The 26,060-nt window shown below is 38.0% G+C and overlaps 1 protein-coding gene across 12 annotated transcripts in view; it reads right to left on the bottom strand.

Annotated features, from left to right (window-relative positions):
- Ppp1r9a (protein phosphatase 1 regulatory subunit 9A) overlaps positions 1 to 26,060 on the bottom strand; it is a 308,576-nt gene that overhangs the window by 104,783 nt on the left and 177,733 nt on the right. For all 12 annotated transcript variants that reach the window (XR_007588950.1, XM_050123822.1, XM_050123832.1 and 9 more), the window contains exons 3-4: positions 22,347 to 22,479; positions 7,923 to 8,043 (exon numbers count right to left, since the gene is read on the bottom strand). Coding sequence is in view for 11 of the 12 variants with exons in the window: in XM_050123822.1 (XP_049979779.1) it covers positions 7,923 to 8,043; positions 22,347 to 22,479 (254 nt within the window). In the remaining variant the exon portion in view is untranslated. The remainder of the gene's footprint in view (positions 1 to 7,922; positions 8,044 to 22,346; positions 22,480 to 26,060) is intronic.

Consider the following 26,060-nt stretch of genomic DNA (forward strand, 5'->3'; position numbering starts at 1 on the left):
GAATAGGAACAGCTGCAATACCCTTCGAGCCTAACACCTAGTGCCTGTCACTGCTCTCCTCCCCCAGGGAAAACAGCAGGAATTGCATCCGTGCTTCAAATATGCAATGCTTATGCGTGTACATGTGTATGCTTCTATATACTCAAAGATGTGCTTCTAAGGTGCATATTAATATTGATAAAGGTGTAAGTACTTCTAAATGTGCACATATGTTTTATATAGGCCGGCTTTTATTCCTCATAAAATGCTTTGGGCATGGAATAATGTGGTAGGAAGTTGATACACACTCAGCCACCCGATTTCCAGCTTTACCAATTTGAGCACTGTGCAATATTTAAATCATTTTTTAATTCATTACAAAAAAGGGGATGTTCCTTATATGTTTTCCTATAATCTTATTGCCTATATTTCTTCATACAGATGGCCACATACTATTTTTCTGTGTATTTGGCCAATGAATATACAATACAAATGTATGCTTCACAAATTACAAAGTCTATCTCTTATCTTATTACTTAATCACTCAATATTAAATAGGAGATTTTTCCTCTGGTAATTCTAGCTGTAATTCTATCTAATTTATTTTGACAACTATATCAAATTATTTTTGTGCATTTACTTTTTGTAAATAGACATGCATAATTTTCAAATTTAGCTATTATAAAGACAGATGTAAAGAATCAATTTGCTATATATTTTTATCCACATGAGCCTTTCCAGGGTAGAGACTTGACTCAGGGTTTCAAACACGGTAGAAATTAAACAAACGTATGGGAGTCAAAGAATCCTTGGTATTTTCAGATCTTTTTATATGTTGTCGGTCATGGAGTTTCAGGCTCACCCAGCTTTATTATTCAGACATTACTACTTACCTCGAACCTTGGAAAAGACAAAGGAAGTAGGTGTGCTGAGGATGGAGCCCAAGGTAGGCAGAGAAGCTCTCCAACCCTGGGTTACACCCCTGCTGAGATACTTGGCTCCCCCAAATACTCTCTGAATCACATTTATTTCTTACAACTTTCTAAAATGACTAGAGTACTGAATAAAATCTTATTTTACATTTATGAAAGTCACCTTCTATGTTCTTCAGGGGTCACCTGTATTTGAACATCACATTCTGAAGGATCCACTGACGCGCCCATGAGCGCTTACAATCAGTCAGACTGTGGCCCTGCAGAGACCCTACATGCTGAAGCCCAGTTCCAGCCACATCTCTGACATCAGAGTGATCGCAGAAACAACAGAAATATTATTTGCTGGCATTCATGTCTGCTGGCAGTTTATTGCTCTTTCTTTTTCTTTTCCTCCTTCTGTACCTTGTCTTCTCCCTATCCCCACCCCCATTTTTGCCATTCTGGTTCTAGAGCAGATAGTGATGACAATGGGGGTGCAGTGGCAGCCTTGGCTGGGGAACCATCATTAAAAGCAGCAGTAGGAGGGGGCAGGCTTTTACACCTTGCTCCGGAGAGCTGTGCGGGGTAACTGAACTCCATGCCCTCTTGGGATAGCGGAAGATTCTGACACACTACCCTTCTAATTCTCTTCTGCATTTACCAGTGCAAATCATGGCACAAGCATTTCATGACTTCACAGAAATGCGCTGTACATGTTCTGAGTTTCTCTGAGGACTTCATGTGTGGCTATGGTTGCAAACCGAAGCTGTGTGTTCCCTTTAGTTGTGTGACTGAACACAAGTGTCTCTTACTATGTGACAATAAAATATCTTCCTAAGAATGGTATTAATACATAAAAATTACAAATTCTCGGAAATTATGAGTGTGTGCCCAGTTGGATTTTATACTGTAAACAATTCACAATGCTAACTTTAGGTCTGTTCCTGGGTTCTCTATTTTGTCCTGTTGATCTATCATTTATTATCATATCTATTATTAATTATTTGTAAATACCACATTTTCTTGATCCCTGAAGCTTTAAAAGAAAATCTTGAAGGCAGATAATGTCCCTTTCCAACCCCTTTTCTCACCCTTCATGACTGAATGTACTATTTTGGATCTTGTTACTTTCCTTTCATATAAAACATCATACTCATCAGCATTCACTATTGTGATCTGAATATAAAATTTCACTCATTGGCTCGTATGCTTGGACCCTTGATCCCCAACTGGTAGCATCTGGAAAGCCTTGCTGGAGGAAGTAGGCCACTAGAGGTGGGCTTTAAGTTTTACATCGTGGACCCACTTCCTGGTCACTCTTTCTGCTCCCTGAGTCAGGATGTGAAAGATGGTCAGCCAGCTTCCTGCGCCTGCCTGCACGCCTTCCCTGCCTGGTGCTGTCTTCATCCAGGATGGAGGGCTCTGTTTCCCTGGAACTGAGTCAGGACAATCCCCTTTCCTTCCTGACTAAACTGGAAACTTGAACAGGCACTTCTAAATGAAGTTGTAAGAGTCACACAACTTAATTCTTTTAAAAGAAGGCACTTGGGGCAAAAGCAGAGATAAACTGGGGAGGGGTCCTCTTAAAGGAGCCTAACAGATACCAATGAATATATAGAAAAACCTGGCCTAGACAACAGTCTCAAAAACCCAAACCACAAAAGCACAAAAGCCTGTGGCACTCCAAAGAAAGAAACCCACAACGTAATGTAACGAGAGTGTATGGGTAAAATAAATGAGGATGAAAGATGAACAGTCAGCTTTACATGAAAGTAATGAAGAATAGAGTCAATGCACAAAATGATGCTATCTGGTAGAGTTTAAAGGAAACAGAGAAGCTGGGCATGGTAGTGCGTGCCTTTAATCCCGGCACTCAAGAGGCAGATCTCTCAATTTGAGACCATCTTGGTTTACAGAATTCCAGGACAGCCAGGGCTGCATAGAGAAACCCTGTCTCAAGAAAACAAGCAAACAAACAAAAATGGAAACAGAGAAAAGGGGAAAAAAGAAGTTAAAGTCTTTTATACTAAATTTGAAATAGAAATCAGATTGTCAAATAGGTTTCATATGCCCCATGTCTGAAGCACAGTCAGTAAAGATAAACTACAAGACGAAGAAGGCAATGGTCCATGAGCCACAGGGTAGGGCCATGAATTTGAAAACAACAGTTCTGATAGAAAGTTAAGAGTAGGAAATAAATATAGACTTTAACAAGTTTAAGTTTAGACTTCCATATTAATTTTGCTTGTTGTGTGTAATTGTTTTGTTTTGTTTTGTGTTGGTTGGTTTGTTTGTTTGGTAACGCGAGAAGCAGGGAAGATATTTCTGTTAGTTACATAGTGAGGCAGTTTGCAGGGACCACTTATTTCTGTGGATTCTCACTGAGACACCAGTGAAGAAGAAACTTGCAAAAAAAAAACCCCAAAAAACCAAAAATAAAAAATATACACCAAATAATTTCTTTTTCAAAAGCAGAAATACAGGTGATCAATGAACATTTAACAGGGCTCACAGAAGGAGCTAAAGCTGAGAGCACTCGCTGCTTTTACAGATGGCCGAGGCTCAGTTCCCAGCACCTTCAGCACAACTGACTGTAACTCCAGTGCCAGCAAACATGATGCCTTCTGGCCTCTGGAGGAAGACACATGCTTGTGGTACATAGGCATACATACATTCATACATGTACATGAAGTAAAATAATAAATTGTCAAGGACAAGGGTGAAAAAAATTTAAAAACTGAATGGCAATTACATCATGGCACTCAAATTATTAAAGGTTCTATTATATCACAACATTCAGTCTGCCTGGGGTACAGCAGCTGCCATTTGGGATTTCTGTTCTGGGGATCACTAACTAAATTATGTTTCTGAAGGGCACTTTAGCTACTTATTTCTAAAGCATTTAACATGCATGTAATACACACTGACACAGTAATGCAAGTTACCATTATTTAATTAGTTTCAAAGAAATAATCAGAGATGTTCCTGATAATTTGTATATAAAAATATTGACATGACTCCCATCTTGAAATTTAAAAAATGCCAAAACATCTATGAGTTACACATACATACAACATACACATACATACTAGTATTGCAATAAAAAATGTCTTTAAAATCTACTGTGCAAATGAATCTATTGTACATATTGCTCTGTAATGTGCTATTTAAGTACTGACTGCAATTAGAGACTTAGGTTTATTACAGTCAGCCTTTGCCACTTACTTCTGAGTGTACATAAGACACTTTAGCTTCCTTCTATATGCAACAGAAGCAATAAAATGCATATTAAATCATTATTATTAGCAAGAGCAAATAAGTTAAAATACACAGAGCATAGATCACTGCTGTCACAATGTAAGCATTCAACAAATACTCTCCTGATGAATAAAATGTATAAAAACATAAGGTTGTGCCGAAATACCCTTTACCTGTGAACTTACTTTCAATTTCCCATGTTTATCTGCGGTCTAAAAGTATTAAGTGGAGAATTCCAGAAATAAACAATTCCAAACATTTAAATCCCATGCCATTTACTCTAAGTAATAGGATGCGTCCTTCCCGGATGAGAACTGCCCTTCTGCCAGGAGTTTCCATGCTGCTATGCCAGTGGCCTGCTGGTCACAGAAGGACTTAGTTACAAGAGGAGCATCCCCAGCCTCACAGCGCTTCTGCTCAAGTTTCTCTTCCTTGAGTTAACAATGGCCCCAAAGGACAAGGCAGTGTTGGTCCCTAAGAGTAAGAAGACAATTCAAATATGCCCAGAATAAATAGTGGGACTCCTTGAAGTGAAAAGGTGAAAGCTGTCAACTTGAAAGAGAAGGAAAGTGCACTTCCATAGAAAGGGCTGCTGAACTCTATGCTCAGAACAAAGGCAGAGCTGTTCTCCGAGATTTGCTGTGGTCATACTTTCAGCAATCTAGCCAGACAGGGAACAAGCCTGTGGGAAGCAGGACTCCTGAAGACGTCAGGTCTTACTTTACTTCACTAACTGAGGAACTCCTAGCCGAGCTTCAGTAGTAGAACACGGACAGTGCCTAGCGACATGGGAGAACTTCGTTTTCTTCTTTACGGTCTTCACCATTCATGCCAGATACGTTCTTTATCACCTTAAAACAGCATTTCGTACACTGACGGCCATGTAACATTTTCAGAGCGAATAGGGAAACAAACTGAAAGGCTTTCCTCAGCTGCAGCATTCCGAGAACGACTCCTTAAGCAAGGGCATGGGCAGGACAAGAACATAATGAAGCGGAAGGAAGATTCTGGATTTGAGGGTCTACAGTCTATAACCCAAGGCCAAAAGGAAATTCTCTAAATGCAATGGATGCAAGAGAAGTAATACACATAATTTGGAGCTTTCACACTTCCATTGAAAATATACCATGTGTAACACATAAAATTAACTTAGGAGCAGAAAACCAGTATATGGCACGCTCCAATTCATTTAATGCATCTGTGTAAACATGATGCTCGCACATACCCTTGTGCCCAAACATGGGGAAAAAAGACTGTAAAAAGTACTATGAAGAAGAAAAGAAAAACTGTCAATCTCAAGAGGATTTATCACCAGGAGTCCAGGGATGAACTGTCAAAGGAGGTCTGTCGAAGAGAAGTCATGACATTAGGTAGAGAAGTGTGTGTCGCTGAAGAAGAGAACATGGGGAAGCTAGAAGAACCCAGGCTGCAAAGCACTCCAGCAGCGACAGTCCACAGCACAGAGCCCCTTCTTCAGCTTCCTTCTCAAACTGTCAAGAGGCCTCTGGACAGACTCAGAACCAGTCATAGCTGTAGGAGTTGGGCTACTCTTGGTGTGTTTAATGTGTCATATAGTTACTTGTTGGCATAGTACTTCTGGGAAGGGAGCTAGGGAAAACCACTTCTCAAGGTGTGTGTCACTAAAGAACAAAGGACAAAAGGCAGGGACAGCAGCTGAGACAACATTAATGACTTTCAGGGGATAACAATGCCATGGAGCTACAGATCCAACAGCAATATCCCAACTCCCCAGGAGAAGATCTAATATCAGTATAAATAATGAAACAACACAGGGCAGCAAAATAAATAAAGAGGTTAAGAGAAATGTAGGCTCATATTTCTACATGGTATGGCAGCCAGGATCCCAGGCCATTGTTTGCACCTCAGACAGGAGGTGGTGGGTCACCTAGCCTGCCGCCATCCCTAACAAAGGGGCAGGATAGCGTTATGCTCCTTCTTTGTAATTTGGAGGATGCCTAAAAAGAGATGTTAATTCGGCCTATGAAACAGAGCTGGCATATAGAGCAGGAATTCATGACAGAGCAGGCATAGGTAGATGTGGATGTGACCACAGCCATTCACCTGGTTACCTAGGAAACAGAATGCTAATGAATTCCCCCCTCAGTTTATGTATTGGTATATGAGGATGTTTGAAGAATTAACGCAGAGGAATTTTCAGGATGTGAACTCAAGTATTGTTGACAGATCACTGAGGATCTCCTTCCCAATGAAACCATGTTTGTTGTGTCTTTAATCCAACACCTCCCCTCTGGTCCAGAGAAATAATTTAGGGTATGGGCTGGCACTGGATCCCGACGGAGAAATCAAATTTATTTTTTAAAACAAGTGAGGAAAATATAAAATGCCATGTGTCTGAAACCAGATCTAGGGGCGCTAAATGTAATCCTTTTCTTTGTGCTTTCATTTTGCGATTTTGTTTGAATTTGGGCTCGGTTCACCTAAGAGATGATGCATAATCATTTAGTTTTGCGTGGTACTAAATGTAAGGGTTATTTCCTATCTCCCAATGACTTTTACAAATTAGTAGATTTTTACAAGTTTAATTAACTTGGAATAAAGGGTCCTTTTCAATGAGTTACATGATATTAATATTTCTCACTTTAAATTATATACACATATATGTATATATGTGTGTGTGTGTATATATATATATGTGTGTGTGTGTATGTATGTATTTCTAGACATGGTTTTTCTGTGTAGCCCTGGATGTCTTGGAATGAAACTTGCTGTGCAGATCAGGATGGTCTCAAACTCAGAGATCTGCCTACCTCTGCCTCCCGAGTGCTGGGATTAAAGGCACTGGCCATTATGCCTAGCTTAAAATTTTGTGTATTATTTATTTTATATTGTGTTTATGTATGTATACTCATGTCTGCACATGTGGAAATCAGAAGACAGATTTTAGTAACATGCTATTGGCACCAATATTTTCCATAATTAACTCAGCATCTTTCTTGAGACCCTTTCTCAAAATAAATAAGTTGATTAAATAAATCAACTTGGTACCTACCCCTTTATACCCTGATGTATACAAAAAAGTATTTTAGGATTATGAAAGACAGAATGCTGCTACTGTCAGTCTCAATAGGACCACGACCCACTGACTTTCTGAGAACATGTGATATGTAGTCTAACATAAGAATGCTATTTATTCAGTGTCCACCGAATCTAGCTGACAGAATCTGTGTTTTTTTTTTTTTTCATTTCTGTTGTCACCCTTTACTTCCAGTTTTCCATCAGAAGCCTGGTGTAAAGTTAAGATGAAACCTTTACATTAAAGATACATTACCTTTGACCCGATGCAAGCTAAAACATTAAGCCATAATTATCTGGAGCAGGCTGCCAGCCTCTGCTCACAGAGAGGTCTCCTCTGGCACCTAGTTCTCTGTAAGAGACATGGAGGAGCACCAGGCTACAGCATCGTAAATTCCCCTCTACTCTGTCCTTTTCAAAAGAAACAGAATTATTACTATTCACTTGAACATTTCTGAAATAAAGTTATATGCCAACTTCCATACATACCATGTTATGGTCCACTTCCCACTGAGTAAGCAGATGAATGGACAGAAACAAAGACAGACAGATGCACTGTTCTGCTACCAAAAGGAAAGTAAGTCAAGTGTTTAAACATTCTCACACATCTGAGAAACACTAAAAAAATTTTTTTTCATGAAAAGAAGATCCCATTGACAGAAATTTGCAGGGACAGTTTCCTGGGGTTCAATTCACAGTCAACAGTATCCAGCTCACCTGCCATCCCGCTGAGCAGCACCGCCATCTGTCACTGTCTTGACAAATATCCCCAACTTCTCTAGTCCTGCATCAGCACCAACACCCATTCCAATGATGCTTATGCCAAGCCCATCCTCATCTAGAGAAAGAGAAGACAGTGAGCATCAGTCTCTGCTCTGTTCTCGCTGACCTAGCTAGTGAGGCTGCTTGTTGCGTCTAGCTTTGTTCTTTATTATTGCACAGGGAAGGGATATGCTTGCCTTCACAAATCAAGGGGATCCAAATGGTTCAAGAGCTTCAGATATTTTCTGCTACTGTTGGCAATCCAGTGTGATCCCAGCAAAGACAATAATTTGGTTCTTGAAGAATCAATGAATCTCAAAACAGAGTCTTCCATTACTTTATACCATGTTTTAGACATGGACAAAAAAACACTCAACAACAATTATAATTTTAAATAAATGTAACCCATAGTTATTTGGAATCTTTTCATTTTTATCATCTACTCAAGTTAAGAAGATTGCATGAACCTTGGAGTTGGCTCAGTGGTCCAGCACTTTCCTACTATGCTTTATGTCCTGAGATTGATTTCTAGCACAATGAAAACAAAACAGAAGAAAAATAAAGAATGGATGTATAACAGAGAACACTCCTCTATGTGCCCATACAAGCATCAGTAATAATATATGCATGGGCACACCTGTATGTGTATACAAACATATACAGGCAGACCACACAGATGTATATTTAGTGTTTCTTTCCTTTACACAAATAAGTATTCATTTCTTTAGCCATTACACATTTAAAATTTATGATACCTCGTGGATAAACTTTCATAGATCTAAATCATTTCTAATGACTACATAGTATTTATGACAATATATCACAGTATATTCAATCATTTCTCTGTTAATAATCAGTCACCTTTATTTCAATTTTATTGGCCCTGTGAGCAATACTGAAAGTTATATTTCAAATTCTCTTACAAATCATGTGTCTATTCACATTTCCATTTGCCCTTTCCATGAGCAAATGTAGTTCCACCACTAATAAAATATGAAGGGTGTGAAGGTTATTTGTCCTGGTAGCCTAAAAGTCTTTGTAGTCATGATTTAGCAGCAGTATAAAAGATATCCTAGCCAATCAGCAAAAATGGGTCCAAGATGGGTCATTAAAGGAAAACAAACCATAAATTCAAGAGAATGCAACTAAATAACTTTCAGCAATTGTTGTTATTATATTCATAATGTGCTTCAGAGGAGGGTTAGCCTCAGTGATCATTAGTTGTCACCGGATACTATCTTAAGGATAGCTGTGTTCTAAGTACATCTAGACGACCATGGATCTTGATCCCACATTGATTTCTAAAGATGCCTTTAGCAATGCTGTATCCTCTTGGATTCTGTGGTGTCTTCTCCGCACGAGTGATATGAAGTTCAGCCGAAGATTTGATTGCTGGCAGAGGACTCTCCAGGTGAGAACATAAGCATCAACTGATGTGTGAGTGCTCACTGAAGACCACTGTAACCCTTACACATACGTAGTTTCTCATATTTATTTCATTCAAATAATTTCTCCTGTATAAACAACCTGAACTTGATCCGGAGGATTCTTTTGCTAAAGATTTTCCAACTTTCATTCCACTGTGAGAATTTCTCCCCAGAGTTCTCTCGTGCTTGTAAAGGGTTGATATGTTTCGGCAGGGCTGGCAGGGTGGGAGTGGTTGCATATTGGTCATGCCTGTGGCTTTCTTCCCTCCTACAAGAATTTTCTGGTATATATCATGGTAAATGGATGGTTGATGTTATGCACAGATAACGGAGCACCCCCCAAACCAACCAGGAGACCAAATCCTGTATGTAAAAGCAAAGAGTCTATTCTTACACAAGTTTGCAAACTTGGTCTGTCTTTGCATCCAGTGTACTGGAGTGATTCCCCCCTCCAGCTCAGTTAGAGTTGGGGTTTTATAGTAGCAAGGGTGGGGGTGAGGGATTTCTAAGGTTTAGAACCCCTGATTGGTGAAAAGCATGGGCGTGTTGGCAGAAGATCCTATCTACAATGGTTGGAACATTAGGAATTTCCTTTGGTCTCTTTCTGGGTGGTGCCTGGATGGACTCAGTTTGTGGTCTTTATCCGAAGGGTAAACTACTGAGATTCAGGCTTCTATAGAGCTTGTCTGGCTGGGCCATACAGTTGTCTGAGTCAAGCTGCGATAGTCAGACATTTTCTGGAGTGAATTTGTTACTACAGTTGAGGGCTTTCTTATGAGGTTCATAGCTATGTCAATGCCCAAACCTTAAGGGACAGTTCTATAGACATTTCCACAGGGAGGAGTTGTAACAGGGTTTCTCTCTACCTCCCTCCTGCTCCCTCTGATGGAGGAAGGTCATTGGTTAATTAATAAAGAAACTGCTTGGCCCTGATAGGTTAGAATATAGGTGGGTGGAGTAAACAGAACAGAATGCTGGGAGGAAGAGGAAGTGAGCTCAGACTCGATAGCTCTGCTCTCTGGAGCAGACACGATGAAGCTCCGACCCAGGATGGACATAGGCTAGAATCTTCCCGGTAAGTACACCTTGGGGTGCTACACACATTATTTGAAATGAGCTAGTCCAGGTGCGAGAGTTAGCCGAGAAGAGGCTAGATATAATGGGCCAAGAAGTGTTTAAATGAATACAGCTTGTGTGTTGTTATTTCGGGGTATAAGCTAGCCAGGCGGCTGGGAGCAGGGTGGCAGGAATGCAACCCGCAGCTTCCTCAACATTCCTCCATGGCCCCAGGAAATCTCTGGAGATTTAGAATTTCTCCAGAATTCTGGCTCTCTTCACTGCATAGCATGGGTTCTCTTCATTATAATCACCATAGGTCAAACTAAGAGTCAAAGCTCCCATGTTTATATTCCAAGGTTTTCTCTCCAATCTCCACACTGTCAAGACACTGAATCCCCACAATTATGCTCATGAAAATTATTTGTTTTAATATCTATTTTCCCTCCCTCGACTTAGGGCTTCTTAATATCCTTTTTCTTCTTTCCATAGCTTCTCTTATTGCTCTAACTAGAAAGTTATTTCATTTTTTTGATCTGTAGAGCATGTTTTGGAAAAAGTAACACTAGCTTGAGACATCTTAAATCTTAATGCAAACTTTCTACAAGAAGAAATGAACAACTGAACAGCAAAATATGGATTGAACGGCATGACCAACTCACACAGACGAGACTCCCAGGATCTCATCGTTCTCTGCTTATAGGAAGGAGTGAAGTTTGGAAATCACAAACTCTTGGCAAGAAGCCAGTAGTGGGCCAGAGAGAATGCTCAACACATAAAGGTATTAAGCTTGCATCCTAAATTCAATCCCCAGAACCCACACGGTGGAACGAAAGACTGGATTCTGGAGAGGTGTCTTCTGCCCTTCACATGTGTACCTCAGCACATGCAACCATCCCTTTCCTCAGAGATTTAATACATATAATTCATATAAAATGTTTAAAACAGCACAGTACTGGTTCTGAGTACTGGTCTTTCTTACTTTACACATTCCTGGGGAAATACAAAAGCATTAAGTAGACAAAGCCTTCAGGAAAAAACAGTGGGGCCCTCATATTACAGAAGATGCTGTCACCTGACCTGGAGGTCCAGGCTTGCTTCCTTTCAGGAAAGATGCTCTTTGCTGGTACAACACTGCTTTCATTGCCAGTGAGATTTGAGCCTGTATCCACAGGACTGTGGGTTATTAGATTTCCTTTCCCGTAAAATGTCAGTTTTTGTACTGAATTTTGTGTCTTTATTCTGATGATTTTAAAAGATTCTAAGAATATTACAGTTATTAATTTTGTTAGCTATAATGAAGTTTTTCATTTTCCTATGGATTTTTTTCTAACATAATTGTCTTTATCATGTTAAGGCTGCACACAATCAAATTGGTGTCATCTCTTCTAAGTTCTGCCCTCACGTTTTGGTTGTGTTATTCCCACCAACCTAGGTGATAGATATTGTTGAAGATTTTCTCTAAATAGGGTATCATTCCTTCCTAGCATTTGATTTTCATGTGTTTGGAGTTTCTTACACATGATGGAAGGAAGGTACTAAACTGGGGATTTTAGGTAGATGCTGAATCATGTCAGACTTCATGTCATATTAAATTCTCCCTCATATGCAGTTTTTCTCCTGTATTTTCAGTTTTGTTCACTGACCAGCCACTGTAAGTATAATTTGTCCTGATTATAAAAGCTTTATATTAGATAAAAATATCTGGCAAATTAAATCCCTTATATTTTCCCATTTCCCTCAGGTCTGGATCTTTCTATATAAAACACATTATTATTTACACAACACCCTCTTGTAACTTTGTTTACAGTTCTGTCTGTATTTATAAAAATTCAGAGTGTGAGTCTGGACCAAGCCTTTTACTCAGGAATATGGGAAATCCACTGGTTGGCTTAAGTTTTACTTTTTTCCCCTTTTCCAGTGCCACTCTATATCCATGGACATGGGTATCTGGTCTGGAATCTACCAGATAGTTCAGGCTGGCTTTGAACTTATGGTGACCCTCCTTCCTTAGCCTTACCTGTGCTGAGATGAAAGAAATGAATCACCATACCTAAGAAAATAGCTGACATTTGCTGTAGATTAAAATATAAATAAATACCATATTTTAAGTAATAAATACAATCAGAATTTTCTTGCTACTTACAGGAAATATATTAATATTTTATTCTTAAGTTGTGCATATGAATCATGGGAAAACCTATTTATTTTTTATGGATCTGGAGGCAGATTTCCTCCTCCACAAATTATCTTACCAATTTTAATATTTTAAATTTATATCTATAAATTTATAAATTTATATTTATAAATAACTTAAATTTATAAATATAAATTATGTCTCCCATATATATGTGTATATATATATGTATATATATATGTATATATATATATATATATATGAGATTTAGTTACAGGTCCCCTTAAAAAATCAAGTGTTATAAACACTTGGGTACTCAGTTTGGCACCAAGAGACAACCAAACCTTGGGAGGCAGGACCTAAATAGAGAACTTACGGTGTGCCCTTAAAGGGAGCACATGGAAACCATCCATTGGTCTTCTGTTCGTTTTCTGGCTGTTAAGAGGGGAGCATCTTCCTCTGGCACACACTCTACTCTACTGCTTCACTACAGACTCCACACCAAAGGCCAAGTGCCATGAACTGAAGCCATAAACTAAAATCAGCTTGCGCAGGAGCTGTTATCTCAGGTGATGTGTTTCAAAGCCTGAAGCACCAGATGTGGATACAGATGTATTGGTAAAGTTTTGCAAACTTTGTCTTTTGTTCTTTATGCTGCTCATTTCATTTAAACAACATCCCACGTTTATCCTCTGTCTTTAGTTGAAGCATTTTCCATGCTCTCTGATATAAAGATAGAATTCTCCATTGCTTTGTGATCTGCACCTTGTGGAATTCATAGGCAGTGTCCATCACCAGAGAACTTACAGTTTTCACCTATATGTTACCAATTATCTTTCTATATGACTACAGACTTTCTCCTCTACATGGTATGGAATTAACGTTGCTCATGAAGGACTACCTTTTCTCCATTTTCTCTAACGTACTCTAAAGAGAATACATTATCATATTAACATTTTATTTCAGTTACAATTCTGAAACTCTGAGTAGGTGCTATAGCCTTCATTTTTTAATAGTCTATTAGTGTTGGGTAAAATCTCTTACGGGATTTTTGGCGGCATGTGCCAGTTTTAGTTCGCTTCATTTTATCTGAATCTAAACAACACTTGTTTTGTGTGTTCTTTATGCCCATGGAGCCATCTGGGTATGAAGCACTTCAACGTTTTACCAGTAAATACAATTCTAATGAAATGTTTTCATATTTTATGCAATAGACACTATTTCAATTACTATTATGTCAACTTGCCAATCTGTTACATTAATTTGGATAATTTATAATGCTAGCAAATAAATCATATCTAGGTACTCACCATTTGTGTCAGAGAAATTCTGTGCCTGATAACTCTCATTTGTATTTATTTACCATATATTACTAATCTGCCTTCAGTCGAAATTTTTAATAGTTGGATCCAGTTGATGAGAAAAACCTTGCACTATTAATTTTACTATTTTTTCATTTCTGTGTCACTTATATTGCTGTATTTATAGTTTCTCCCTGTCTTGTCATTTGTCTTATGCTGTTTTGAACATGATCTTACTTAACAGCCAAAACTTGATTTGAACTTCATACGTTTCTGCCACATGTGTGCTGTGATGAGAGGTGTGTGCCACATCAGACTTGTCCATCGCGGTTTTAAAAATGACTTGGCATTTTTAAAGATAACATCACTAAGGACTGAAGAGCCAGGGGACAGTAGCTTCACCTTGTTTCAGCACCGCAGCTTCATCGTTCATTTTTCTTAGACCAGTTGGTGGCTAGGGGAATCTGCGGCTCATGTACCTTTCTATTAGGCTTTGTAATTTTAACTGATACAGAGACAAAAAAGAAAAAGAAAAAGAAAAAAAGAGAAAAGAAAAGAAAAAAGGAAAAGGAAAGAAAAGTAAAAAGTACCAAGGAAGACTTGGATCCAAGCCATGCAACACTTTCTGCCATTACAACAGGTGTTCAAGCAGGACAATCAACTTCAAAACTATTAAATAGTAACTCATGAACAGTTATTTCTACTTTAGTACATAAGAGATAATTGACTGCTGTGTAGTACTCCATTGTGTAAATGTACCACATTTTCCTTGAGGGGCATTTAGGTTCTTTCTAGGTTCTGTCTGGCTATGACAAACAAAGCTGTGATGAACATAGTTGAGCACATGTCCTTGAGGCACGATTGAGCATCCTTTCGATATATACCCCAAAGTGGTATTACTGGGTCTTGAGGAAGGTTGTTTCCTAATTTTCTGAGAAATAAACCATCCTGATATCCAAAGGGACTGTCCCAGCTTGCACTCCCACCAGTAATGCAGGAGTGTTCCCTTTATCCCACATTCTCTCCAGAATAAGCTATTATAAGATCTTGGCCATTCTTACAGGTGTATGATAGAATTTCTGAATTGTTTTGATTTGCATTTCTCTAATGGCTAAGAATGCTGAGCATTTCCTTAACTGTTTTTCAGCCATTTTAGATTCCTCTGTTTCGATCTGTACTCCATTTTTTATTGAATTATTTGTTTTTTTGATGACCAGCAGGAAAAAAAATAATGACATTTGCAGGCAAATGGATGGATCTAGAACACATATTGAGTAAGGTAACCCAGACCCAGAAACACATCACATGTACTCACTGATAAGTGGCTTTCAGACATAAAGCAAAGAAAACCAGCCTACAATTTACAATCCCAGAGAACCTAGACAATAATGAAGACCCTAAGAGAGACATACATGGATCTAATCTACACGGGAAGTAGAAAAAGACAAGATCTCCTGAGTAAATCGGGAGCATGGGGACCTTGGGAGAGGGTAGAAGGGGAGGGGAGGGGTGACAGAGAAAAAATGCATAGATCAATAAAATCAATAAAAAATAGGGTAAAGATCCAAACAGAATATGAAAACTACAAAGATAATTGACTGTTATTAATGCTATTTTATTATAGCACCTGAGTAAATTTAAATGCCATGGTAAATTAAGTTGTCTTTTAATAGCATGTACTTACATGGTCAGTTGTGAATAATCAGCTACCTACCTCAGAGGCTATTTTCCTTTTGTGCTGGAACAGATTGCCTGCCCCCTTTCCCTTTTGCATGGACAAAATCCTCCTTGCTTGGGGGCCAGGGCTAAGTAATTATTTCTGTTGAGAATGCTTTAGTTCTTAAATTTTATGCTTTTTTGATCATAGAATAGATGTCAGTGACATTTCATAGTGTCAAAATAATTGCATAGTAACATGAGAAATGTGGTTGCTTGTGTTCTTACTTTCAAAAAAAGAGAGGTGGTACCATTGTTTCTGTGCTCCCTCAAACATGCTGTACTGTGGAGGTCCAGACTGAGGGCAACATCCTCCGTGCTCCTAGGACATCTATCAGCCCAGGGTTCTCACTACGTGATATCTCCTTTATATTATTTAAGACAAACATTTGTTCGTCAGTCAGAAGAGGAGGGAGACCTGCCTCTAGTCCAGCTAAGTGCCATACTTGTCTGGGTCAGACATGGGACAAATAAACTTTGGATATTTAAAGAAAAAATGTCAGCAAACAATGCATAGCAGACAACTGTAAAATTATTAAAAATCAAATTATGAAGAGAAAACTTTTGTGCAGACAGAAAAAAAGATTTCCACAGCAACAGCTATATGATCAAGAATGATTACTTTTTTATTTTGCCCTACTGCTGACGCCTATCTGTGAAGCCTATTAGTCACGGGGTCGGGATGATTCTACTATTCTTTTCCAGAACTTCTTAAACACCAAAAGACAGTTTGGACTGTACATTTGATCAAACTGTTACCTATATCTTTTATTTCTTTTAAGAATATTTAAATATAAGCATCTGAAACTTTTTTTTTGTTTGTTTGTTTTGGTTTTTCAAGACAGGGTTTCTCTGTAGTTTTGGAGCCTGTCCTGGAACTAGCTCTTGTAAACCAGGCTGGTCTCAAACTCACAGAAATCCACCTGCCTTGCCTCCCGAGTGCTGGGATTAAAGGGATGCACCACCACCGCCCAACACATCTGAAACTTTAAAAAAAAATTTATCTTATTTACGTTTTCAGACTTCTCAGATAAGTGTTTTTTTCTTAAATGTTAATTTTAAAGAAACATACTAATATAACTTTTATTTTGAGGAAGGCTTTTACTGTATATTTTACATTAAAAATGATATCACTTCCGATTTCCCATGTTCTTGGGTAGGTGGAATTAACATAGTAAAAATGGCAATCTTACCCAAAGCAATTTACAGATTCAATGCAATGCCCATCAAAATCCCAGAAAAAAAATTCACAGACCTCAAAAGAACAATACTCAACTTCAGATGGAAAAAAAATAAACCCAGGATAGCCTAAACAATCCTGTACAATAAAGGAACTTTTGGAGGCATCACAATCCCTGACTTCAAACTCTACTACACAGCTACAGTACTGAAAACAGCCTGGTATTGGCATAAAAGCAGACAGGAGGATCAATGGAACCGAATTGAAGACCCAGATATTAGTCCACATACCCACGAACTCCTAATTTTTTACAAAATTAAAAAAATATAAAATGCAAAAAAGAAAAGATATCACTTTCACACCCAGTTGGAAATAACAGCTTCAATTTTTATCAGGTCTATATCTAAGAATTTTATATTTTCCAGATTATTATGATAGTAAAGAGGTTCTAATGTTTGTTCAAATGTAAGGGTTTTTTCTTTATAAAAACCTCATGTTCTACTAGCTGAACAGGTCCTCTTTAGAGATCGATCTAAATGGATGCATTTATATAAGTCTGTTTTTCGTTTGTTTTCTGTCTGTTAGATCTACTTGAGAAAGAAATGCAGTGAAGTTTTGAATAATTCTATTTCTTTAGTTATTTTGTATAGTTTTCTACTTTAAATTTTAGAGTGAAATACATACAAACAATATAGTTTATTTCACTCTTTATCTGTGAGGCATGTTAAAGAAGAAAGTAAATATGTCTAGTGATAAAAAACATGTAATCCAAACACTTGGGGACTGAGAAGAGAACAAGGAATTCCAGGCCAGACTGGGATACACAGTGAAACCACTACTCAAACTCCAAATACAAACCAGAAAACTCAGACAAACTGGATGAGGTTTATGATACTAGCATTTGGTATGCTGAAGCAGGAGGATCACAAGTTGGAGACCAGCCGGGGCTATCATAGAATTCAAGGGCAACCTGGGCGACAACAAGAAAAATGAAACAAAAGTGTTGGCCCTAACAAATACAGAGAAGATAGCCACATCATAAAGCTACCTATTATACCCCTTCCAACACTCCTTACTCTTGGTGATAGTGAAACTAATTATTTTATCCATAATTACCTCAAAAACACTAACCAATAAAAAAACACCTTAATCACCTGTATATCCTTATGTAATATGATGATGTAATATGATACTCACTTTTCTCTCAGCTGAATTCAAGTCAGTGGAATCATAGCTGAAAGACTTCTCTGACTTCCTGTTTACGTAACAATCACACATGCTGCTGCATGACTGCACTTCAGTGTTACTGACTAGAAACATTGTCATGCCTCAGGTGAATGCTTAAGTTGTTGTCATGTTTGGCTCTTACCAGCAATGAGACACAAAGATTCTTTTTCAACATAGCAAAAAAAAAAAAAAAAAAATGAAGGAATCAGTCTCCATTTCATTGTAACTCCAATGAAAGTGTCCTTCCACTGGAATCAGGTCCAGTGAAATGCTCGGTAGTCAACACTGTATCTTCAGTCTTATGTTTAATATTTCTTCATCTTTACTGTCTTGAACAAGTTGGCTGTGTCTTTGCTTCCTTGATTGACAGTAAGAAAATTTCTAGGATAACTTGTATTCTTTACAGCTTTAGATATTAGGGAAACCTTTTCTTTCCCCACGAGAAGCACACCACTCTCCGTGGACGATGACAGTACAATACTTGGCAGCTTTCAGGCTGGAAGGACCCAACTCCAGTCATTTCAAAGACCTTTACTCTTTTTCTTACTATTTTTTAAAACTGGTCTTCTGTAAGATCGTTAATTTAGCTTTATCCATTAGGATTTCCTCCACTTTACTGGGGATCCACTTGGCATTTTCTTTTCTTTTCTCAAGAGAATGCTCTTCTGTTACAAATTATATATCTTCTCTATTGTTCCATTTTTCTCTTCTGTTGTCACAGTTTATGTAGCATTCTTGGTTTTCTTAGGTGTTTGCTATTATTTGAAATAGGTTTGCGGACATTTCTTATATTGGATTTCCTAGGTCTCCAATGTGAATCTCAACATTAGCTATGCTTGTCACCTCAACTTCTGAAGTCAAACTTTTCAATTGAAAAATCAACGAATTTATTGTTGATAATGTGCTTAAGAATATCTTTTTGAAGCAACTATTTACTATCCTTGAGTCTTTCTTTCTTTCTTTTTTTTTTTTAATTCTCCAGTCATTTGGTTGCTCTGCCCTTTCTGAAGGCTTCTCAGATCTGTCCACAGGGCACAGTGCAGGTCCTCAGTGGCCATCTCAGTTCCATGTATCAGTGCTTTCTGTGGTATGCAGACTGTCATTCCAAGGGAGAAACTCAGGACTATCATCTGCTCCCTCTTCTCTTTTTCTTTTTTAGTCTTCGATTGGAGTTTTCCTATTTGAAGCTTTTTGAATCTCACCTTCTTCACTCCAAATCTTCCTAAGCTTCCAGAGAGAGAGCCCATTCCACCACCACATTCTGATCTACTCTGCATGCATACCGCCTCTACTGCAAACCAGGAAACTAGAAAAACATTCCTCAAGACCAGCTCTTGATGGAGACTTACCTCATCAGCCCTCCCGGTAATACCAACAAAACAGTGGGACATACACTCATTATCATCATCATCATCTTGGTCTGGATTACTCTTGCTTTTCCAATCTAAAATTCCAAAGTCCTTCCACAATCCTCCCAAAAATAAATGGCCAGGTATTTCATAGCAATATCCCATGATCCTGGTACCAATTTGTCTTAGTTTGGGTTATTATTACTACAATAAAGCACCACAACCAAAACCACATTGAGAGAAAAGGGTTTATTTGCCTTATACTTCTTCATCACAGTTCATCATTAAAGGTATCAGGACAGGGCACAACCCTGGAGGCAGGAGGTGATGCAGAGGCCATGTAGGATAGCTGCTTGCTGACTGACTTGCTTCCTATGGCTTGCTCAGCCTGCTTTCTTATGGAACCCAAGACCATCGGTCTAGAGATCGCATTACCCACAATGGAATAGGCCCTCCCACTTTCTTATTAATTAATGTTTTATAAGCCCGCTTATGGGCCATCTTATTGAGGCATTTTCTTAACCAGTGACCCAATTTGTGTCAAGTGGACATAAAACTAGCTGGCATACCTCCCATTTGAATCACCATCCATGGCAGACAAAGGAGTGGGGTTGTTTGGAAGCTGGTAACATAATGGAATCCTTTAACAAATTATCTACTTAGAATCTGCATCAGCCCTTTTCGAAACTTGGCAAACTTTGAGGAGAGATACAAACTTTATTCAATTCTTATTAACAAGCTCCATTCTGGAATAGCCATTCTAAGTCACTCTCAGAGACAGGAAGATGAAAACACCAGAATCCTGTTCTACCTTTGATATGGGATTGCCCTCTGTATGCTTCAACAACAACTCCTCCTGGTTGATATGACATCATGATACTGCTAGCACTACTATAAGACCTGTTTTGGGTACTAGCTCCTCAAGATGGTTCCAAATTGTTTAAGTGCAATGGTGGCAGCAGGGGACAACTTGTTATCAAAGTCAAGGTGGTAAGGATGACTCCCACCAGGCAGTCTCAGGCACTAACGGACTTCCACCATGTTGGACTGTTCTGAGCAAGCAGGCAGCGCTGTATATCCTAGTAATGCTGCAGCTTAAGTTTTTAAGAAGTACTTAGCATTTTAAGAAGTACTACTGATCAGTAAAGAATTATAGATATGCAATAAAGACAAATTCAGATGGAAAAGACCTCTAATGGGTCACAGTGTTGGATAAATGTACATAGGCTTGGGAGAGAGAAGAAAAAGAAAATAGACAGTTATAAAAACAAGTAAATGGTTTTTTTTTAAAGTAAAATCTTTAAAGAGACAGAGTACAGACAGTCATAGATTAAAAAGGAGTAAAGAAAGAATAAGCCACATAAAGATGGAAAATTCACAGACAGTCTGGACTATATATATTATTATGTTTTCTTTGAATTTTAACTTGAAGGAGCTACGTACAGAGAGACATTTATTATAGGGGCTGCTAAGCTAAACCAGCATGTATGTTACAAAAGTATCTTGACTTCAGAATTTGCGTCTAAGGATATGTTGCTTTGGAAAAAGAGGTGCTTATTTTGTTTTCACAGAGGATGAAAACCTGTGGATTGCTTCCAGACTAATATGGTTTGATGCACCAAGACCCCCTGAAATGTTGCTGTGAATACACCCCCAAAAATATTTCACCCAATAAACAGGAGAAAGAAGTTTGGAGAACTATACCCATATTCCCAAATATTGTCTATAAATGTTTGTTTACATTTTAAAGGGGATATGCTATACACAGATTTGCATTGGTATGGATCTGGGTTTATTGATACAAATTTAAGGTTAGTTTTGTTTTTGCTCTTGACTAAGGTATTGTGTTTGTCCAGCTAATTTGAAAGTGTAATGTATAACTAAGAAATAGAGGTTAATAGATAGTCATCTATAACAGTCAAACTTGTAGTCATGTTAGTTAGGTTTTCTAGATATATAGAGATATATTTCAGTTAAATAGGTATTCTTCAAATCTTTCAGAGACCTTCAGAATATGACATTTACAATGTTTTAAGAACATAGGACTTTTCATGACAGTGAGATACATCTGCTCCTGGAAGCACTAATTACTTCGAGAGGAAGATGGGCTTTGAAGACGCTCTTTAAGGAGTTTGTTAGCTATTTGGACAAGAAACTTCTCTTGCCTGGACTGTTTGATGAACTGGGCATGCAGGACCCACAGAGAAATGACTGCTGAACTTGCCTAAAGGTGAGACGATCTTTCAGGGTTCTTGCATCATGAAAGAGTCTGCTAGACATTCTGCAGGACACAGAAAAATGTGAATGATAAACTGCCAATATAGGCATAACTGCCTTTGAAATTTGTTGCGTCATGGAAAAGTATGCTAGATACTATGAGCCTATAGGCTGATCATGGATGCCCCAACAGTACAGAACAACTTTGGGTGACTGTCCAGGCAGCAAGATGTCTTTCAATTCTAGAGTTTTGGAAGGTCCTGGATTCTTTGATGGAATTGAAGAATTAATAGTTATAGTTACCCTTAGTTATGATAAAAGATAAAGTAGACATAAATATTGTAACTTGAATTCTTATTTGATAACTGTTTTGTTATATGTTAAAATTAAAACCTCCCTTTTTATTTAAACAGAAAAGGGCAGGTAATGTGGAATTTCCCTCTGTATGCTGTGATTACCATTAGTGAATAAAGAAACTGCTTTGGACCTATAGCAGAGCAAAACTTACTTAGGCAGGTAAAACTAAAGTGAATTCTGGGATAAAGAAGAGCCGGGTCAGAGAGAAGCCATGGAGCCACCAGGGACAGACACCAGTTGAAATCTTGCCAGTAAGCCACATGTATGTGGCAATACATTGATTAACAGAAATGGGTTAATGTGTAAGAGCTAGCCAATAAGAAGCTAGAGATAATGGGTCCAAGCCGTGATTTAATTAATACACTTTCTGTGTGATAATTTTGGAAAAACTAGCACCCTCCTTACTACATACCTTTCTCCAGTTCCACGGGGAAAAGTTCCAGCTTTTCCACTCGCTTCTCAAGCTCATACTCAGCAGAGGCAGCCACAGGGTCAACTTCATCATTTCTTCTGTCGTAGTCTTCATTGGAGTATGTGTTGAACACCTGTAGCAAAAGGTCAAGAGTAAATGATAATACAGAAGAGATGCCACTTAATATCCTAAACTACATATCCCAATGAAAAACTACTAAGATGCATTTCTTCTTTATTTCTGTTAATTTTGTGTGTGTGTTCACATAAGTGTATGTGTGTGTTAGGAGTGTGGTGTATATTTTGGGTATGTCTATCTGTGATGTCCACAGAGAATCCAGAGGATGACAGGGAATATTCTGCTGCATCACTCTCCTTAGCCACTGAGACTGGAGCTTGGTTTGTTGGCAGCCTATAAGCCATACCTGGATTTTTATATGATTTCTGGGGTTTAAACTCAGGTTGTTATGCCTGCTCAGCAGGTTCTCTTACCTAGTAAGGTATTCCCCATTACCCGATGCATTTCTCCTAACAATCATTTGATATTTAAATTTAATCAAAATGTTTAGAAAGAGATAACTAAATTCAAATAAAAATAACTTATAAGTTAAAAATGTATGAGTCACTTTGTCAATCTCTACGCATTAAGAGAAATCAGTAGCCACAGACTGCTTCATGTGACTGGTAATATTCATCAAACTTTTTATTCAGAATGTAGTAACTAGTGTAACGCTCTGTGTTCTGGTCAAACTAGAGGAAAATACATTGGAGCTATCTTGCCAAATCCCAAAACTGAACCTATCCTACAGTATGGACTATACTAGCCCCAGGGGTATAGTGTATTGATGCTATAATTAAATCTTAATCACAGACTTTCCAAAATTGATTTCCATTCTAAACTGCTCTCATCTGTCATTTTACTTGTATATAGATTTAAATTAAATTTTCATTGGGTCTTTCTAAGAAATTGCTATTAACATATTGCTCAAAGGCTGTAAAACAAATAAGACATTGACAGTCTTTTTCAAATTGAAGGCATTCAAAAGACTATGTGAGACCCTCAGACAGAGCCATAATAAATGTGCCTATTTGCAAAGGAACTAAAGTAGTTATCAAGTCACTCAGGACACTGAAGAGCATTTGAAAGAAGGAATATATCTATTACAAAGCACAATCAATATCTAGAATAAAAGCTGTCAATTCAATTCAAAATTTATTAACCATCTAAATCACGTCTAAAAAGGTTCTGCAAGTCTCCCCTCAAAATCTTAAAGCCTGGAAGTTAAAAGTTTTTTAAAATATATATTAATAAAAAAATAAAGAAGAATGGATGAAGGTAAATAATGAAGGCAACGTGTCTATGGTCTCCCTACTCCAGGGGAAACTTTAAATGCCTTACTGGAATAACTGCAATTTTCTCCTTTGGAGTAAACCAAGAGTACAGACAGACAGAGTGTCCACACAGGGGCAGACACAGCAAGAACCTCCTGGGCTTCACTTCTCACTAGCATGTCGTGGAAGCTCTGGACCTGAGTGCCTTCTTTTGACCAGTCCTCCCACTGCTCTCCATGTTTTGATCTCATGCTTCCTGGAGTCTCACTTCCTCTCTACTAGGTTTTTCCACCATAGTAAATATTATTACATTAGAATGCACATCTCTGTACCATGGAGTTTAGTATTTTATTTATCTTTAGAGAAAAATATGCTTTCTATGCCCTTATCAAATTATAGAACTCATGACATTTTCTTAGACCATTTTATCTTTCACTTCCAGCTTCTGGCTGTCTAATAATTACGAAGTCAACAAAATTTTAGCTCACCAACTCAGCTATAGTGCTAGACTTGGGGAGCTAGTTTTCATCATTAGCTCACTCGTGACCTGAGAAATTATATGGGCACACAGACAAAAAAGATATGCATAATTGAAGAAGAAAAGTCAGAATTGAGTATTACAGAATAGCTGTCCTGGAAAAGAAATGGATGTCAACAAACAATAACTAAAACTAACAAGTTCAGTAATGCGATGTGAATATTTAAAGTTTGTAATACAAAACATTAATCACTTTTGAAAACATAACAGAATTGAAAACCTAGATAAAGGCCCCATGATAAGTACTCACAATGTGGAAGGATTTCCTTCTCTATAAAATATAGAAAGCCTTATATATAATTCCACATTATTTTTCTAAACTAAAATCTTCACTATTATAAAGACTACTGTGACTCCCAATTTACTATAAATGTCAGTTTGCAGTCATTTGTAAATTAAGTCAATTAATGTCAAAATCACACCTGTTTGGGGGGGGCGGAGGAACTGATAAGCTGAAAAACATAACCATGATCAAAAAAACTTATATCAAAACTTCATTAGTTAAATATACTTCTATCCTAGACATATTAACAATTTTATATTCTGATCCACTTCTTTTCTATTTAAATTAGTTACAGTGGTATACTTAATAATATGGATGGAATTAGATCTCCACATAAATATTAGAAATTCATATAATTAACAAAAATAGAATTCAGATTGACTAGGAAAAGATAAATAGCTATCTATCCTCAGGCATTACTGGGTGTTTGGTTCAAGCACCTCCTACATCCCTGGGTATAAAATCTGTAGATGTACAAACAAGGGCATTACTTAAAATTGTTTAGTAATTGTGTATAATCTATACATATCTTTGCATATTCTTTAAGCCATCTTTAAATTGTTAAAACCCGCCAAAATGTAAAAGTTGTATACAGAGTTGATATGCCACATCACTTAGGTAATAATGACAAGGAAGAATCCTAGTTCAGATGCATTAATTCCAAATGTTTTCAGTGTGCAGTCACTGAGTTGATATAAAACATGCAGATACAGAAGAATAACCGCATATACTGTAATAGTGCTGAAAGCAAAATTATGTATAACTATCAGGCTGCAGGGAAGTTTACAGTTATGAGAAATCTTAATGAAAACTAATGGGTTGGTTAAAAGTCATTGCTGAAAAGCTGGGAACATAGTAGCTGAAGGCTTGCCTGGCAATTACAAGACACTTGACACAATACTAACCCTGCATTAATAAAAATTAAAGAGCTTGGAATGGTGGCACTGTCTGGAGTCACAGCACTCAGAGGCCGAGGCAGGAACATCTCTGTAAAATGCCAAGTGAGGGTTACAGAGGGGAACTGTGTTAAAAAAACAACAGGAGAAATTAACCTCCCTGACAATGAAATGACATAATGAAGGTACAAAAATAAATCAGGGATTAAAGTAAAATATTGTGATAAAATTCAGAAAGGGCTTTCTCAACTCAAAGAACTGCAACTAATTGAAAATTCAGTGTCAACAACCTTCATCAAAAATTACACAAATATAAGTTATAGCCAGGAGGTATCATGTTCTTCCGTAGAATTATGGGAAAATACAACAGTGTCCATTTGGTAACTATATGTGAAGAGGAATAAATAACTGAAGTTGAGTGTGATAGCTCACTCCTGCAATCCAGCACTTGGCAAGCTGTAGTAGGATGACTAACCAAGGGTTTTGAGGCAACTCTGGTCTACAAAGAGAGTTAGTTCTATTCAAGATTATACTACAGTGTAAGTCCCCATTAAAAATAAATCCAACTAGAGACGGAGCTGGGAGGCGCACGCGCCGGCAGACGGAGCTGGGAGGCGCACGCGCCGGCAGACGGAGCTGGGAGGCGCACGCGCCGGCAGACGGAGC

The sequence above is a fragment of the Alexandromys fortis genome, unplaced genomic scaffold (assembly GCF_014885135.2).
Source record: "Alexandromys fortis isolate MF-2015 unplaced genomic scaffold, M_Fortis_MF-2015_v1.1 scaffold_214, whole genome shotgun sequence".
Taxonomy (NCBI): Eukaryota; Metazoa; Chordata; class Mammalia; order Rodentia; family Cricetidae; genus Alexandromys; species Alexandromys fortis.